At 38.9% G+C, this 17,912-nt stretch overlaps 1 protein-coding gene across 3 annotated transcripts in view; it reads left to right on the top strand.

The window, feature by feature from the left end:
- LOC140467148 (protein phosphatase 1 regulatory subunit 12A-like) overlaps positions 1 to 17,912 on the top strand; it is a 271,396-nt gene that overhangs the window by 183,912 nt on the left and 69,572 nt on the right. For all 3 annotated transcript variants that reach the window (XM_072563240.1, XM_072563241.1, XM_072563243.1), the window contains 4 exons: positions 10,656 to 10,853; positions 12,858 to 13,041; positions 14,367 to 14,488; positions 16,438 to 16,479. In XM_072563240.1, coding sequence (XP_072419341.1) covers positions 10,656 to 10,853; positions 12,858 to 13,041; positions 14,367 to 14,488; positions 16,438 to 16,479 — 546 coding nt within the window. The remainder of the gene's footprint in view (positions 1 to 10,655; positions 10,854 to 12,857; positions 13,042 to 14,366; positions 14,489 to 16,437; positions 16,480 to 17,912) is intronic.

Below are 17,912 nucleotides of genomic sequence, written 5' to 3'. Positions count from 1 at the left end.
GCACCACAACCCCCCCCCCCACCCAGGACAAAGTGCGATTGCCCCCGCCAACTCTTTCCCCCCCCCCCCCCCCACATCCACCCTCTCCAGGGTATCCGGACTGCACCCCAACAATAAGACTGCTGCTACTGCTTTTGTGGCATAAGTCTGCAAATAGCGCGCGCGCACAGTCACACACACAACTTTTTCCTGCAACTTTTTGACAGGTTCCATGTTTGCCCTGCACAGGACAATGTTGGAGAGATTATTCCTGGGAAGTGGGGGTGGGAGGGGTGGTGGAGTTAGGGTACACCCTTCTGTAGAACTCCAGGGAAAGTGTGGGGAGAGAGGGCGGGAGGTTAGTCATTTGGAAATGGTGCCTGTTTAATCACTAACAAAAGACGTGATCACTGTGGAAACACGTCTTTGCTGTAATATTTCTATCAGGACCTTGAGATCTCCTTCAGATAATCCGATTTTCGGATAATTAGTATTTGGATAATCGAGGTTCCCCTGTATTCTGTAACAAAAACACAAATTGCTGGAGAAACTCGGCAGATCTGACACATCTATGAGGAGGAAGCAGAGTTAATGTTTTGGATCCAGCGACCCTTCTTCAGAACATTTGAGTTTTGAAGAAGGGTCTCTGGACCCAGAAGGTTAACTTCTGCATTCTCTCCAGAAATGCTGCCAGACCTGCTGAGTTTCTCCAGCAGTTTTTGTTCTTGTTTCAGGTTTCCAGCATTCATTATTTTATTTTTGCAGGATATTCTGGTTTTTGTGTAGTGAAGTGAGATTAATTAATGGTCTCATAGTAAAACATCCTCTTGGGAAGAATGATTACAGCATGTTTGATGTTCGAATTCAGTTTGAGATTGAACACCTTGAGCTGCACTCTCGTGCTCTGGTTTTAGACAAAGGTAATTATGTAGACAGGAAGACTATTTGGCCCTGGTGGACTGGGCATGAAGACTAAAAAGGTATGACAGATGATGAACAGTGACAGATGGTTCAGGACTCTCAACTAAAATATATTGCAGAAAAGAAGAAAGATTGAGAGAGAGGGAAAAAAGAAACATCCATGGCTGAGCAAGGAAGTTAAAAATAATATATAAAGACAAAACTAAACCATAACATTTTGCAAAGGTGAGTGCAGGCTTGAAGATTTGGAAACTTAAAGATCAATAAAGGGTTTCTTTAAAAATAGTCATAACAGCAAAGATAAATTATGGAAGAAAATTAGTGTAAATAACACAAAAGCAAATGGCTGTATAAATATGTAAATATGTAGAAGTGAGCCAAATAACTATAGTGAATATTGGTCCCTTGGAGGATGAGGTAAGGGCATTAACAATGGGGGGGGACAAATGGTGGAGTCACTAAGTCAATATTTTGCTTCAGTTTTCACAGTGGAGAGTATCACTACCATCTCAATAGTAACAAGTGATACAGAGGTTACAGAAAATGAAGAACTTAGAACAATTGTCAGCACTTGGGAAAAAGTACTGAACAAACTATTGGGATTGAAAGGAGAAAACTCACCTGGGCCTGATGATCCTGCACCATAGGGTCTTAAAGGAAGTGACAGTGCAGTTAGTGATTAATTACTTATAATATTCCAAAACTTCCCGGATCCAATAAATATTCCAGTGGATTTGAAAACTGCTAGCACCCTCACTCAAAAAAGGAGGAACTGCGATCCATTTAATTTAACATGCATCATTGGGAAATTGTTGGAATCCATTACTATGAAAGTAATAATAGGACATTTGGAAAGTCAAATTACAATCCATCAGAGTCAGAATGGTGTTGAATGTTGTTTAACAGATTTGTTCTTTGAAGATGTAACAAGTAATATGGTTTATGGTGATCCTATTGATGTAAATTTGACAGAGTGTCAGACAAAATATTAATACACAAAGTAAGCCAACGTAGGGTTTTGGGTAATATTAGATTGGGTAGACGATTGTCTAACCAACAGGAAACAGGGAGTCAGGATAAATGGGTATTTTTCTTGTTTGCTAGCGTGTAACTAGTGGATTGCCACAGGTTCTCAGACCCCAGGAATTTACCGTCTATATTAATGATTTGGATGTGGGGTAGAAAGTAAGTTGCAATGAAGAAGTAGGTTTACAAATGGATATCAATAGGTTAGGTGAATGGACCAAAATTTGACAGATGCCATTTAGCGTGGATAAATGAGAGATTCAGTTTTGGTCAAAGCAATAGAATTAGTATCTAAATGGAGATTTCACTGAAGCACTCTGAAGTTAGAGATGTGGGTGCCCTTGTGCGTTAATCTCAGAAAACCAGTCTGCAGGTAGAACAAGTAATGGAGAAGGCAAATTAATTTTGGCATTTATTGCTAAGGCAGGTTTAGAAGAATGAGAGACCTATTTTGAAGTGTATAAGACATTAAAATGGATTGCCAAATTATTCATAGACAGGATATTTCCTTGTGAGGCAGTCTAGAGCAAGAGGTCATAGTGTTAGGGTAAGGGGTAGCAGATTTAACACTGAGATGAGGAGAAATTATTTCTCTTAAAGGATTATGAATTTGTGGATTTCACTATCTGAGTGCATTTGGTGCTGGGACATTGAGTAATTTCAAAGAAAGAGAGAAACATTTTAAGAGTTGGTAGGAAAGTGGAGTTGAGGCTGAGATGAGATCGGCCATGATCATATCAAATGGCAGAACAGGCTGGAGAGACTGTATTTGACTTTTTATATTATAAATTCTATTATGAATGACAGATATTTACTGGTATTTTGGGATTATTTGATTCTTCAGTTTGTTTCTTTAATGTGTTAATTGAGTTGCAGTCTCTCCAAACCTTTAGAAAACCATGCAAGAAGCTATTTTGAGTGTAACACCTGGGACATGAATCCGTTTCTGTCTATTGAGTTACACACAATCTGAACATCAAATGTTAATCTCCGGTGATGCATTTGGAAATATTTTTGGGGGTTTGCAGCTCTAGGAAATACAAGAATGTATTTGAAACTCCTCAGACTGAAGCAATCCTGCAGCAAGACCAGGACAGTAATAGCGTAGAAGTGGCAAGGAATGACCTGCTGGGCTGGTTAAATGAGAGGGAAAAAAAGCTTAGATATTTGATTTTCTTTCTCACTTGGCTCCTAGCCAGCTGTTCCAGCTGAAAGAAGAACAGAAAACTGGGGCAAACAGTTTTCTTTATGTCTTCACCCACACACTGTGAACATCTCACAATCATGTTGGACACGCACAAAGAGCACAGGAATCATGTGGCTAAAAAAAGTAGGGAAGAGACTGGGAATTGGGCAGCAGGTTTCTTGTCTTCTCACTCCCCAAAGTCATCTGCAAAACATGAAGCATGTAATACTTCACTTGCCTGAATGAGTACAACATTCAAGAAGCTTAGCCCTTCACAGAACAATGTAGCATTTGTCATAGATAAATCTTTACTTTTTTTGCCAACAGTATACAATGACATTAGTCGTTGTGGTTCTGTTCGCCGAGCTGGGAATTTTGTGTTGCAGACGTTTCGTCCCCTGACTAGGTGACATCCTCGGTGCTTGGGAGCCTCCTATGAAGCGCTTCTGTGATCTTTCCTCCGGCATTTGTAGTGGTTTGAATCTGCCGCTTCTGGTTGTCAGTTCCAGCTGTCTCCTGCAGTGATTGGTATATTGGGTCCAGGTCGATGTGCTTATTGATTGAATCTGTGGATGAGTGCCCTGCCTCTAGGAATTCCCTGGCTGTTCTCTGTTTGGCTTGTCCTATAATGGTAGTGTTGTCCCAGTCGAATTCATGTTGCTTGTCATCTGCGTGTATGGCTACTAAGGATAGCTGGTCGTGTCGTTTCGTGGCTAGTTGGTGTTCATGGATGCGGATCGTTAGCTGTATTCCTGTTTGTCCTATGTAGTGTTTTGTGCAGTCCTTGCATGGGATTTTGTACACGACATTGGTTTTGCTCATGCTGGGTATGGGTCCTTCGTTCTGGTGAGTTGTTGTCTGAGAGTGGCTGTTGGTATGGGTCCTTCGTTCTGGTGAGTTGTTGTCTGAGCGTGGCTGTTGGTTTGTGTGCTGTTATGAGTCCTAGTGGTCGCAGTAGTCTGGCTGTCAGTTCGGAAATGCTCTTGATGTATGGTAGTGTGGCTACTCCTTTGGGTTGCGGCATGTCCTCGTTCCATTGTCTTTCCCTTAGGCATCTGTTGATGAAATTGCGCAGGTATCTGTTTTTGGCGAATACATTGTAGAGGTGTTCTTTTTCCTCTTTTTGCAGTTCTGGTGTACTGCAGTGTGTTGTGGCCCTTTTGAATAGTGTCTTGATGCAACTTCTTTTGTGTGTGTTGGATAGCTGGTCGTGTTGTTTCGTGGTTAGTTCGTGGCCAAACAGAGAACAGCCAGGGAATTCCTAGAGACATGGCACTCATCCACAGATTCAATCAATAAGCACATCAACCAGGACCCAATATACCGGCCACTGCAGCAGACAGCTGGAACTGACAACCGGAAGCAGCAGATTCAAACCACTACAAATGCCGGAGGAAAGATCACAGAAGCGCTTCATAGGAGGCTCCCAAGCATTGAGGATGTCACCTAGACAGGGGACGAAACGTCTGCAACACAAATTCCCAGCTCGGCGAACAGAATCACAACAACGAGCACCCGAGCTACAAATCTTCTCACAGGCAGTGACATTAGTGTGTGCACCATCTCAAAACAGCACAGCAGCGAGTGGCCAAGGCTACATTGATTGTACCTTTAAAACGTAGAGAATTAAGAGCAGCTGCCACATGATTACATTTTTAACTATTTGATCGTACAACATGGGTATTGCTGGCTGGACTAGCATCTATTGCCCATCTCTAATTACCCTTGAGAAGCTGGTGGTGTGCTAACTTCCTGAACCACTGCAGTACAAGTGATGTAGGTAGATGACTGGGGAAGGAATTCCAGGATTTTGACCCAATAACACAGAGGAATGTAGATGTATTTCCAAGTCAGGATTAAGAGTGGCATGGAAGGGTACTTGCAGGTTGTGGTGTTCCCATTTAACTATTGCCCTTCTCCTCTAAATGGAAGTGGGCATGGGTTGGAATATGCTGTCTAAGGAGCCTTGGTGAATTTCTGCAGTGCACCTTGATGGTACACACTGCTGCTACTGAGGGACGGTGGTGAAGTGACTGGTAGTGGATGTGATGCCAGTTACGTGGGCTGCTTTGTCCAAGATGGTATCAAGTTTCATGAGTGGTGTTGGAGCTGCACTTACCCAGGCAAGTGGGGCATATCCCATCACGGTCTTCACTACTGCATTTTAGATGGTAGACAGCCTTTCGAGAGTGAGGATATAAGTTAGTGGCTGCAGTATCTTGTCTTCTGACCTGCTCGTGCCCATTGTATTTGTGTGACAGGTCCAGATCAGTTTCTGGTCAATAGTAACTCCCAGGATGATGATAGTGGGAAATTTAGTGACAGTAATACCATTAAATGTCAGTGAGCAATGGCTAAATTGTCTTTTATTGGAAATGATCATTGCCTGGTATTTGTGTGGCATCAATGTTACTTGCCATTTGTCAGCAAGCCCCAGTATCGTGCAGGACTTGTTGCATTTGGACATGGAATGATTCAGTAGCTGAGGAATCACAAATGATGCTGAACATCGGGCAACATTCTCATACCTGACCTTAAAGTGGAAGGTATCATTGACAAAGCAGCTGAAGACTGTTGGGCCTCAGACATATGTTGAGCTACTCCAGATGTCCTGGAGTTGGGATGACAGGCTTCCAACAACCACAGCTATTTTCCTATGTGCCAAGTATGTCTCCATCCATTGGAAAGTTTACCTTCTGATTCCCATTTTGGCTCCCATTTTATCATGCATCCTTGACACTATTACTTGACCAAATGTGGCCTAAATGTTAAAGGCTGTCACTTTCACCTCACATCTGGAATTGAGTTCTTTTGTTCATGTTTGAACCAAGGTAATGAGGTCAGGAGCAGAGAAGCCCTGATGGAGCTAAAACTGGGTGTCACTAAGCAGGTGCTGCTTGATAGCATGATTGATGATGCTTTCTATCGCTTTACAGATGATGAAGAGTAGACCAATGAGGTAATTTGCCATGTAGGATTTGTCCTGCTTTGTGTACAGGTCACATCTGGGCAGTTTTCCACGTTGTTGGGTAGATGTCAGTGTTGATGCTGCACTGGAACAAGGTACCTAGGGGAGCAGCAAGTTTGGGAGCATAAGTCTTCTGTACTACTAGTAATACCAGAATGTTGCCCCATCCTTTGCAGAATCTAATGCCTCCAACTGTTTCTTAATTTCATGTGGAGTGAATCAAATTGGCTGATGTTTGGCATCTGACATGTTGGGGACCTTTTGGGGAAGGCTGAGTTAGATCATCCACTTCACACTTCTGGCTGAAGGTTGTTGTGACCGCTTCAGTATTTTCTTTTGCATTGATGTGCTAGACTTTCCCACCACTGACATTGAAGATATTAGTGGAGCCACCACCTCCAGTGAGTTGTTTGATTGTGTCCATTGCTGTTCATGACAAGATGCAGAGCTTAGATCTGTTCTATTGATTTGTGGTCTCACTTAGCTCTGTCTGTCACTTGCTCCTTATGTTGTTTGGTGTGAATATAGTTTGATTTTGTAGCTTTGCCAGGTTTGCGCCTCATTGTTAAAGAACGTTTGGCACTATTGTTGACATGTTCTCCTGCATTCTTCATTGAACCCAAAGTATGATGGTAATGGTTGAATGGGAGATATGCCAGGCCATGAACTTGTAGGTTGTGTTGGAGTATGTTTCTGCTGCAGCTAATGGCCCCCAGCGCCTCATGGATTTGCAGTCCTGCATTACTGATCTGTTCAAAGTCTGTCCAATTTAGCATGGTGCTAGTGACACATCACATGATGTAAGGTGTTGTTATCATGAAGATGGGGCTTCCTCTCCACAAAGACTGCACGGTGGTCACTCTTAGCAATACCGTTGTGTACAGATGAATCTGCAGCAGGCAGATCTGGGAGCATAAGGTAAAGTTTGTTTTTCCCTCTTGGTTCCTTCACCACCTGTCAGAGTCTAACAATAATACCCTCTAAGACTTATCCAGTTTGATCATTAGACATTGAAACCTCTCGTTCAGAGTCCATTCTGCATTCTTTCCACCCTTTGAGCGTTGTGCAGCATAAAGGAGCATCGATGAATTTGCAACTGATTTATCAGTTGAGGGTGTACAATAATAGTAATCAGCAAAAGGTTACCTTGCCCATGTTTGACCTGATACCATCAGACTTCATGGTGTCAAGTTAAGGATTCTTGATCCTTTGGATTGTTTATCAATGTGCTGCTGTCTGCTGGATATGTCATGCCAGTGGAACTGGACTTATCTGAGGGTAATGATTATACTATCTGGCATATTGTCTATTGCAACAGAATCATACTGTCAACGCAATCTATAAGTTCATGATTCCATGAGTGTAAGTATGACCAAGTCAGGCTAATGCTTGACTAGTCTGTGAGACAGCATCCCAATTTTAGCACAAGCCCCAAGATGTTTTGTAGGGTTTGTTTGTTTGCATGGTTGATAGAACTGTTTTTGTCATTGTAATCTTTGGTGTCTGTGTCAATGCCTGGTGGTCAGTCTCGTTCATTTCTTTTTTTGAGACTTCATAGCGATTCATACAGATATAGAGATGTAGAGCACGGAAACAGACTCTTTGGTCCATGCTGACCAGATATCCTAACCCAATCTAGTCCCACCTGCCAGCACCCAGCCCATATCCCTCCAAACCCTTCCTATTCATATACCCATCCAGATGTCTTTTAAATGTTACAATCATACTAGCCTCCACCATTTCCTCTGGTAGCTCATTCCATACACATACCATACTCTGCATGAAAACGTTGCCCCTTTGTTCTGTTTTCTATCTTTCCCCTCTCACCCTAAACCTATACCCTCTAGTTCTGGACTCCACCCACCCTAGGGAAGAGACTTTGTCAATTTACCCTATCCATGCCCCTCATGATTTTATCAATCTCTATAAGGTCACCCTTCAGCCTCCTACTCTGTTGTTACAACTGAGTGGCTTGCTAGGTCATTTCAGAGGACGGGTGAGAATTTCCCACATTGCTGAGCATCTGGAGTCACATATAGGCCAGACAAGGGAAGGGTGGCAAATTTCTTTTCTGAAAGATATCAGTGAACCAGATGAATTTTTCCAGTAATCAACAGTAGTGTAATGGTCATCATTGAACTTTTAATTTCAGATATTTATTGGATTCAAATTCCACCGTCTACTATGGCAGGATTTGAACCTGGTTGCCCAGAATATTAGCTAAATTTCTGGATTAAGTGGCTAGTAATTAATCACCTCCTCACTAGCCCACTAATAAATTCCCTTCCAGATCCACACTGTCCTAATTTGGAACTATATTAAAATTCCATCACCAGTTCAAAGCCAATAACCTGGAACTGCTTAACAGCTCTGTCTGCCTCACTGCTTCTTCTCATCCCTTCTCCGTTGTTCTCAACATCCCACTTTGCAAAAAAAAAAGAATCCCAGTGCTCAACCTTCCCTCTTCCTGAATTTAACTAGCTCACTTTATGCTCCTTTCTCCCACTCAGTACCCTTTTATTTCGAGTTGCCTTCTCTCTCAGTTGTAGTAACTTTGTGATTTTTCTGCCTGGAATTTCCTCTGAGGAGTTGTGCTGCCTGAAGCTACTTCACTTCAGCAGTCCCCTAGCTTCAAGGTGCACCCCAAATCTCCCAACAAACATATCCCATCGAAAAAAAAAAATACCAATTTGCATGAAACTGTATTTCACCCTGGGCTCCTTAACCTGGCAATCAAAATTTCCTGAATACTTTTAACCTCTTTGACCTTTAACTCTCTCTGGACTGCCATTGCTACAGCTTTTGTAGATCTTGGGTATCTGGCTAAGTAAGACACCAAGAATGAGTGATGAGGGCTCTGAAATCTTTGGAAGTCTCACTGCTGTTGAAATGATTATAAATAAATGACAATATCATAATTCACCAACTGTTACCTATTGGCAAAACTAACTACACATATAGGATGGCCACTCTGTGATTGCCAAAGACACACCTTGGAATTCTGTACGGTCTAATTACTTGCTATAAATATTAGAAGAAAGTTTAGTGAACAATCAATACTCCAAACTTCTGGACATTAAGAATATGATGTGCAATTTACTGAATGCAGAATTTCTGACTCAAAGAGAATGAAATGTTTACATATGAGAGTAAGCTGCATTTTCACTTGCTTTGCTGACATGCTTTAGATTCCTCATCTTAGACTCGAAGGTGTGCGAGCTTTGTCAGTCAGTTATTCCGTAGCACCATTTGAACATTTTTCCTACTTTCGCTACTTTCGCTACTTTCGAAGAAAGACAATGGCATAACTTTTTGTGGAATCTAGCTCATTTTCCTTCAAGTCTGCTTTTTTAAAACTTACTTCTCGCTATTTCAATTCTCTTAAATGTGGGTAACTTTTTGAATTGCTATTTGTTTTAGGTTTTCCAATAATCACTTAAATCCAGCATTTTATCTACCTTGCCTTCCTGTTAACCTCTTGCAGTCCTTTGAACCTAACTTTACTGGATGCACTAGACTTGAATATCCCAGTTGCATTTTCCCCATTTTCTATTGTAAATTTTGAGTTCAGGAATCATACCGAAACACATGAACCATGAACTCTATATTCATAACATTTATTTTGGATTGAAAGCTGACTTGTAGGAAAATGAGCTAGATTCCACAAAAGGTTATGCCATAGTCTTTCTTTGAAAGTAGCGAGAACATCAGGAAAAATGTTCAAATGGTGCTACAGAACCATTGACTGACAAAGTTCGGACACTTTGGAGTCTAAGATGAGGAATCTAAAGCATGTCAGCAAAGCAAGTGAAAATATAGCTTACTCATATTTAAACATTTCATACTCTTTGATTCAGAAGTTCTGCATTCAGTAAATTACGCATCCTATTCTTCATGGCCAGAGGTTTGGAGTATTGATTGTTCACTAAGCTTTCTTCTAATATCTACAGCAAGTAATTAGACAGTATAGAATTCCAAGGTGTGCTTTGGCACATTACAGAGTGGCCATCCTATATGTGCAGTTAGTTTTGCCAATAGGTAACAGTTGGCGAATTATGGTATTGTCATTTATTATAATCATTTCAACACAGCAGTGAGACTTTCAATGACTTCTGAGCTTTCATCACTCGTTCTTTCCTAGAAATAAAGGTCATGCTGATCCCTTATAACCAGTTGGAGCTCAGATACAAAGCTGTGGGTTACAGCTTGACTGCAGTGTTTACTGTGTAGTACTGGTTCGCATGTTCACCAAGATGGAAGTCATAATGTAGCCCTTATGAACGAGATTTGCTGATTGGTGCTATATAATTGGGGACAGCTTTCTCTTTGTAAACTAAACTCTATTTGAAGCTACGTTTGGGTTCCCTTAAGCATTTTCAGAAAATAAGTTACTGCAGCCAGCCAATAATAGTGGAGACTACAACAGAAGAGAATTACACTTCAGAATTTGGTTTCAAAAGAAGTGTGTTATTGCATTATCTCGTCCCTTGTTAGCTGATTTTTTAAACCAAATTTGAATGACTTTAGAATTTTGTGTGTAAATTGTGCATGCTGTAATTTGCTTTGTTAAAATAGGGTGTAACACTAACAGACCTTCAGGAAGCTGAAAAGACATTCAGTCGATCTCGAGCTGAGAGACGAGCTCGGGAACAACAGGAGAAGGACGAGAAGGAAAAGCAAGATGTGGAAAAGCAAGATGAGAAAAAAAAGTTTTTAACAACACAGGATACCGAAGAGTGCAAGCAGAAATCAAGTCGAAGCCTAGAGAAAGAAGTATGTTGAATTGATTAATTGTGCTATTTTAATACTGTGGAGTGTATTAAGGATTTGGAAAAGTCAAATAGTCAAAAGAGGCTTAAAACTGCTTGAGGCTGCTGTAAAAACTAAATTAATTTTTGCTCATTGATGAACTGAAAACAGAGCAGTCAATAGAGCTGCAGTGGCATCCATTTAATGGGATATTTTGAGTGTGTAGATATATTCAAAGGAAGAAACATTTCAATGTTTCATCAAAGAATTGTTCACTTGTAAAACAAGTTTTCAACTTCTCAAAGAGAAAGTACAATTGAAGAAGCCTCATTGTGTAGTATATGGTTGTATAATTCATCACTATTAAACTATGCAGTATATTTTCACAGTTCCTAAGTTATTTCAGAGATAGTAAATTTATTGGCTTTACATTCAATCATTTCAATCCTCCCCATTTTGAAGGAACATGATGTGATCCATTGTTGAACCTTTTGGTTACAGAATCAGAGTCATACTGCACAGAAACAGACCCTTTGGTCCAATATGTCCATGACAACCAACTTTCTGAAACTAAACTAGTCCCACTTGCCTATGTTTGGCCCATATCCCTCTTAAGCCATTCATATTCCTGTACCTGTCCAAATACCTTTTAAATGTTGTAACTGTTCCTGCATCTACCACTTCCTCCAGCAGTTCATTCTACATATGGAACCAGCCTCTGAGAAAAAGTTGTTCCTCAAGTCCCTTTTAAATCTTTCTCCTCTCACCTTGAAAAAAATGCCCACCAGTTTTGAACTATTCCATCCTAGGGAAAAGACTGTTGCTAATCACCTTATCTAAATCCCATATGATTTTATAAATCTCTAAGGTGACCTGTCAACCTCTTACGCTGCAGTGAAAAAAAATCCCAGTCAATCCAGCCTCTCCTTATAACTCCGATCTTCCAGTCCTGGCAACATCCTGGTAAGTCTTTTCTGCACCCTTTCCAATTTAATAATATCCTTCCAAAGCAGGGCGGCCAGAACTGTACACAGTACACCAGAAGTGGCCTCACCAACATCCTATACAATCTCAACGTGACATTCCAATTCCTTTACTCAATGGTCTGAACAATGAAGGCAAGCATACTAAACGCTGCCTTAACCACTGTGACTATCTGTGATGCAACTTTCAAAGAACTATGTACCTTAACCCCCGGGTGTCTCTGTTCTACAACACTACCCAGGGCCCTACCATTAACTGTATAAGCCCTGCTCTTTGTTCGCTTTACCAAAATGCAATATCTCATATTTATCCAAATGGAATTCCACCTGCCACTCTTCAGCCCCTTTATGGTCTTCGAAAATTTACTTCAGTGTCAAATACATCAGCAATTTTGGTGTCATCTGCAAACTTACTAACCATTCCTCCTAAATTCTCACCCAAATCATTTATATAAGTGACAAACCAGTTGACCCAACACTGATTCCTGTGGAACATTGCTGGTCACAGTTCTCTAGTATGGAGAAACAACCCTCCATCATCGCTGTCTGTCTTCTCTATCAAACCATTTGTATATCCCATCACTTCTCCTGATTGTGTCCTTTCTTTCTCTTTATTCAACCTTTGTTTTCTTCTAGATTTGCAGATAAATAAATCTTGCACATAAAAATATGAGAGTGGCTTAAATGTTTCTTCAGATTTGGGCTCAGCTATTCGAGCTTGGACTGTGGTCACTTTTGTTGACCTTTTGATTTTTCTCTTCATACTTGTGCCGGTTCACTACAAGACCAACTCAACTAGTTCACTCCCCTTGCCTTTTCCTATTGCCTTGCAATGTTATTGTCTTCAACTAAGTATGGGATTCTCTTTTTGAAACTCACAATTGAATCTGACTATGTCTCACTGTCAGCGCATTCCAGATCCGAACCACTTACTCAATTAAAATTTCTCCCCATGTTGCTTTTGGTTCTTTTGCTTTTCATTTAGTGTTTTCTTTCCTCTTAGAAGCGTTGATGATTTTAAGCATTTTTGTTCCTTTGTCACTAGTCTGGTGATCGGCCATCACGATATACGTCACAACTAGCTAGTCCACTTGGACCGCTCGCATCGCCTTCCACATCAGGCAGCTTCCAATATTCAGGAATCCAACCAAACAGACTGAATGGAATTATAGATCAAACATCTTACAGCTCACACTCAAAGATTTTTACCAAGGAAATGGAGAACAATGGTAATCGTTATATTTGCTCTGTAATCAATTATGTTTGTTTAATTCAATAAGAAGTTGCATTTTCTATTGTAAACATTGGCTACATTTTATAATGTGACCAAAACTTGATGGAAATTATTTTCTGAAAGAAGGATAAAAGGGATAGAAAGAGGAGGGACAGGATTATAATTTTTAGGGCATTGGCAACTGAAGACATGACCATCATTGAGGAAGTGATTGAAATTAGAATCGTTCACAATGAGTCATTGTTGTGAACAATGATGTTGATGTTTTGTAGTTTCTGTGCTAAACTGCAAGGGTTGGTTGGGGGAGGGTGCCAAAAAGTACCTATTGACTTTGTAATATGCATTAGAAGTATTCTAGGAAAAAAGTCTAATGTAAGATTAGAAATTTTTAATTCAACCAGGGATGAAACTACGGATGTACTGAGTTCAGCCACAGTTGAAAAACTGATTTAGGCAGTTTGATGTTTCCTTAGTTCTTATCTAAGTTTGGTAAATTGCTTGAAGTTATAAGCAAAGTCCATTTTACAATGTAAACACTGCATTTTTAATACCTGAATGCTGTTAGAGTGTTCTCAGCACTTCCTTTGGATGGCTGCTTCATTGTGTTAATAATTCAAGACCACGTGAAAGAAAATATATAACATTCAATTGTTTTTAAGTAGCATTCTTAAAAAGTACAGAGAAGTCAAATTCCATATTATCATAAAAACAATTGAAATATCAAATCAAGGACTAGAAAAGATGCTGACCAGTATACACTTTCAACGATATGCAGCCTGTTTAAAGTCATCCTATAAACTCAAAATCCAGTATTCAAGAAAAATTATATGAAAGATCAATGAGGCCTCAGTAAAATCCCACAGAAGAACATAAGACACTAAGTAATTGGTAAGCTGCAACTTCCAGTGCACAAAAGAACTAAAAGGCAAAGGACGACTTTTTCAATCCTTTAAAACAGTTGAAGACATAAAATTCAAAATTGGCAGCCAAAAACAAAACATTGGAGATAAATCGTAACTCCAATGCAAATATAAAGTTTCCTTTTGTTCAACCAATTCCCTAATAAGACAGACGTTCCTTGCATTATCAATCCATTTTAGTCCCTTGCCTTCATCCCTACTTGTTTCCTGTTTTCATCATGCTTCTTTGTTTCCCCCTCTACCTGTCCTTACTCCCATTTCCTTTTACTCTAATTTGCCTTCTTGCATCACTTTGGACATTTCTTATGCTCACGCAAATCACTCCCTTTTCTCATAGTAGGGTCTGTATTATTAGAAATGGTTAACAGTGGCTCTGTTTATGATCATTTGTTTCAAAAAGGTGACTCTGAGAAAACAGTTGAAGATGACAAAGATGTTAATGACAGGCAACTGTCAATAAGAGAAAGACGAAGGCCAAGGGAGAAGAGACGGTCTACTGGAGTGTCATACTGGACTCAAGATGTTAGTATTTCTTACCGATGTCCTATTATGTCAAAACCATGCTTGTTTTGAGGAATCAGTATCTTCAATTGATTACAACATGATATCTGAAGGAAGACTCTTAAAAGAGGGGTTATCATTTGTCTTTAGACTTTTCTTCTCAAAACTGATTGAACAGTGTTGTAGAAATCAGTTTGAGACACTTACTGAAAAATAAAAAGAAGTGACAAAAACTTAGTGATGCTTTTGTGATCTGTTTGTATAGGCCTTTTGATGGATTCTGCTTCTCAATGTGACAGTTTGCAATTTAATAAAGTTTTGGTACATTTGGGAGAGATGCTAATTTTACTGATCATAAGCTTTTTTTAAAAGTAGAAAAGGAGTGCAAGGTTGAACAAATTTTTTGAACACTTGTTGATTTATTGGATTTAAATATAAGGTGAACATTAGCACATGAGACACAATGATGAAGGAAAATTGAAAATAGTTTTATTATATAAAACAATTAATATAGAATAAGGTGGTGGAAAATGAAGGGGAACTGACATACTTACAAGTGCTTTACTGTTCTTTCCTTGGGTTCATATTCACAGTCACTCGATGTCATGAGAGGTATCTGTTGGTTATAACAACTCTAACTAAAATAGATTTTGCAAACCTAAATTTCATTCCCAGTTAATAAATGTTGTATTAAATTGGGTATACTGATCAAATAATACAAATAGAAAATGGTGAAAACTTTTGCTATTGCATTAAATAACTTCACCACCGTAAGCTTGATACCCCAATATACCCTCCAAAAAAAATGCAAACTTAGAATGATTGCTGTGATCTTATTTTCTGAACATCTTTAAATTACAACTGTTGTTGTGAAATTTGAATACTCAAAAACTGTATTGGACTTGAACTTGATACTGCAAGCATTGCTGTTAAGACACAACAATACATTTAAAATTGAAATGAGTTTGACAAGACTGTGACAATTGTAACCTTCCTGTTAATTCTGATTTCATTAACTCGCTTTGTTCCCACATTCCCTTCAATCGCTCTCCTTTCATTCACGTATCCAATATAATCCTCAACCTTCCTTCTAATACTGACTTTGTATGAAGCTGTCTCATGTAAACAAAGTATTGTGGATGCTGGAAATCTGAAATAAAATGCTGGAGAAACTTAGCAGGACATATCAGACTTGAATACTTAACTCTGTTTCTCTTTCCACAGATGTTGCCAGACCTGTAGAGTTTCTCCAGCATTCTCATTTTCCTTCTTCATAAGGCAGTTTCTCCTGGCCTCAGTTCAGAATTTCCATATTTAGTGTTGTTGAATGGTCCACTCTTGACATTTCAAACTGATAGAAAGCTATCTACTGTATCTTAATCTGTTTTAATTTTAGGCACCTCTAATATGCAACATTCCTGAATATATTCAATTAGAATTTGGATAGGTTTATTTGCTTTTCATTTTCTTGTTTGATGGCAAATAACATATCCAACAACAGCATGAAGTGATATATGATTAATGAAAGATGACAGCCACATTAAGAATCAGTGTGGTGTGTCTACCAGCTCACAACAGGATCTTCTGTTGATCAATACCAATAAGCTGAAAATTTTATTTAAACATGAAAGCATTAAAAATATAAAAGAAAATATAACTGGATATACTTTAAGTCAGTATTATCATAGAGTTTTGAGCCTAATTTGTTTATGCTGCAAATTGCAGTAGTCTATGAATTTAAATATTTTTTTAGATAAAACAGTAGAAATGAGTCATGTTTAATTTGAATATTATACATTGTATGACATGTTAATATATCTGCAATGTTGTTCAAGAAATTATCAAGCTCTTATTATTTGTCTGGAAAATTGTCAGCTATATGTGACATAAGATTACCATGAATATTCTTTTGATTCTGTGTTGAAATATAAATTAAATTTGTTTCTTAGTGCCATTTTGTTTTTCGTTAGGGTGATGAAAATGATGGAAATGAAGAGGAGAAAGGCATCTGGGTAAGCTTGAATGATACTCCTGTAAGCAGGTGTGGGATAAAAATAACATACTTTGCATCTTATTAAATCTGCATGATTTTGCCTTTTTTTATCCTCAGTTTGCATTAGAAACAGTACTGCAGAGAAATTATGGCCACCCAATTACAATAGACCAGCCAATCTGTCAAGATCAAACAAAATTTGTGTAATATTGTTGCCGTAAGTACGTACATGGCATCCTTAAGAGCTTTTTTTAAAAAAAGGGGGATGGGGGTAATAAACATTATTCAGTTGTCTTTTGATAACTGCTGCAGTGGAGCGTAGTTATGTACCCAGGTAGTGTCTGCAAATTGAACACATGGACTGAGCAGAGAGGTCCCAATGGCTTTTCTATGAAATTAGCCTTAGGCCTCTATTCATTGTTGTGTTGCTGAAAATTAAACTGAAGCATCGCAGGTTCAAGAAACTTCCTTCAGTTTAAAAAGTTGCATTCAGCTCCTTAACCATAACCTTAGAAATTAATGAATACCTATTTGTTTTACTAGCTCAGTACTTCAGGTTAATATCAAAAACTGAGTATTACCACATTGATCAAAATATAATGCTGACTTATCTTGAATGTTAAGTCAAGAAAAAGAAAAAGGCATTTGATTAACTGAACAGTTAAGAACAAAGACATTAAATGTAATAAAGACATTTAATTTCATTGTTCCTTTAATGTGGTCATATTAAATATAAAGATATCATTTCTATAATCTGTAGAACAACTACAGATTGAGTATATTTTAATTTTGATTCAATTATGAAAATCTAATAACACTGAAAGGCACAGAATTTAAGAACAATAGTGCATCAGAGAATAACTTCTATGGAGCAAATAGTAATTTTTAAAAAATTAAGTCATTTTATCTAAATGCACAGAGCATTCAGAATATGATAGAGGAACTAGCGGTACAAGCACAGACAAATAGTTCAAAACTCCTGACAGTTATGAAGACATGCTTACAAGGTGACCAAGTTTGACAAGTATTCAAGGGTACACGACATTGCAACAAGGCCCAGAATATGCAAGGATATAGGTAACCCTGCTTAATAGGATGACAAAGGTGTCAGTGAGAAAGACTTTTGGCTCAGAAAATCAGGAAGTAAAATAGATATGGGAATGATTAGCAATGGCAGGGGTTAGAATATGCCAGTGGAAGTAGCTAGTAGGTTCCTAATAGTAGTTATATTGTTGGGACTCAGCGTTGAACTTGTAGCAAAGACAATATAAGGTGTTAGAAGGCTCTTTTGGTGCAGCGGAGTTGTTTGGGCCGAATGTCCCAGGTTTAAGTCCCATTTGCTCCAGAGAAGTGTAAAAGCATTTTTGAACATGTTGATTAGAAAATATCTAAAAGATGTGGGGTATTTTAATCCTTGAAAATATTGCATCAATCAAATTGGCAAATATTGTC

Source organism: Chiloscyllium punctatum, chromosome 45 (assembly GCF_047496795.1).
Source record: "Chiloscyllium punctatum isolate Juve2018m chromosome 45, sChiPun1.3, whole genome shotgun sequence".
NCBI lineage: Eukaryota > Metazoa > Chordata > Chondrichthyes > Orectolobiformes > Hemiscylliidae > Chiloscyllium > Chiloscyllium punctatum.
Note: the sequence above shows the minus strand (reverse complement) of the source record. Positions and strands in the feature narration are given on the sequence as shown.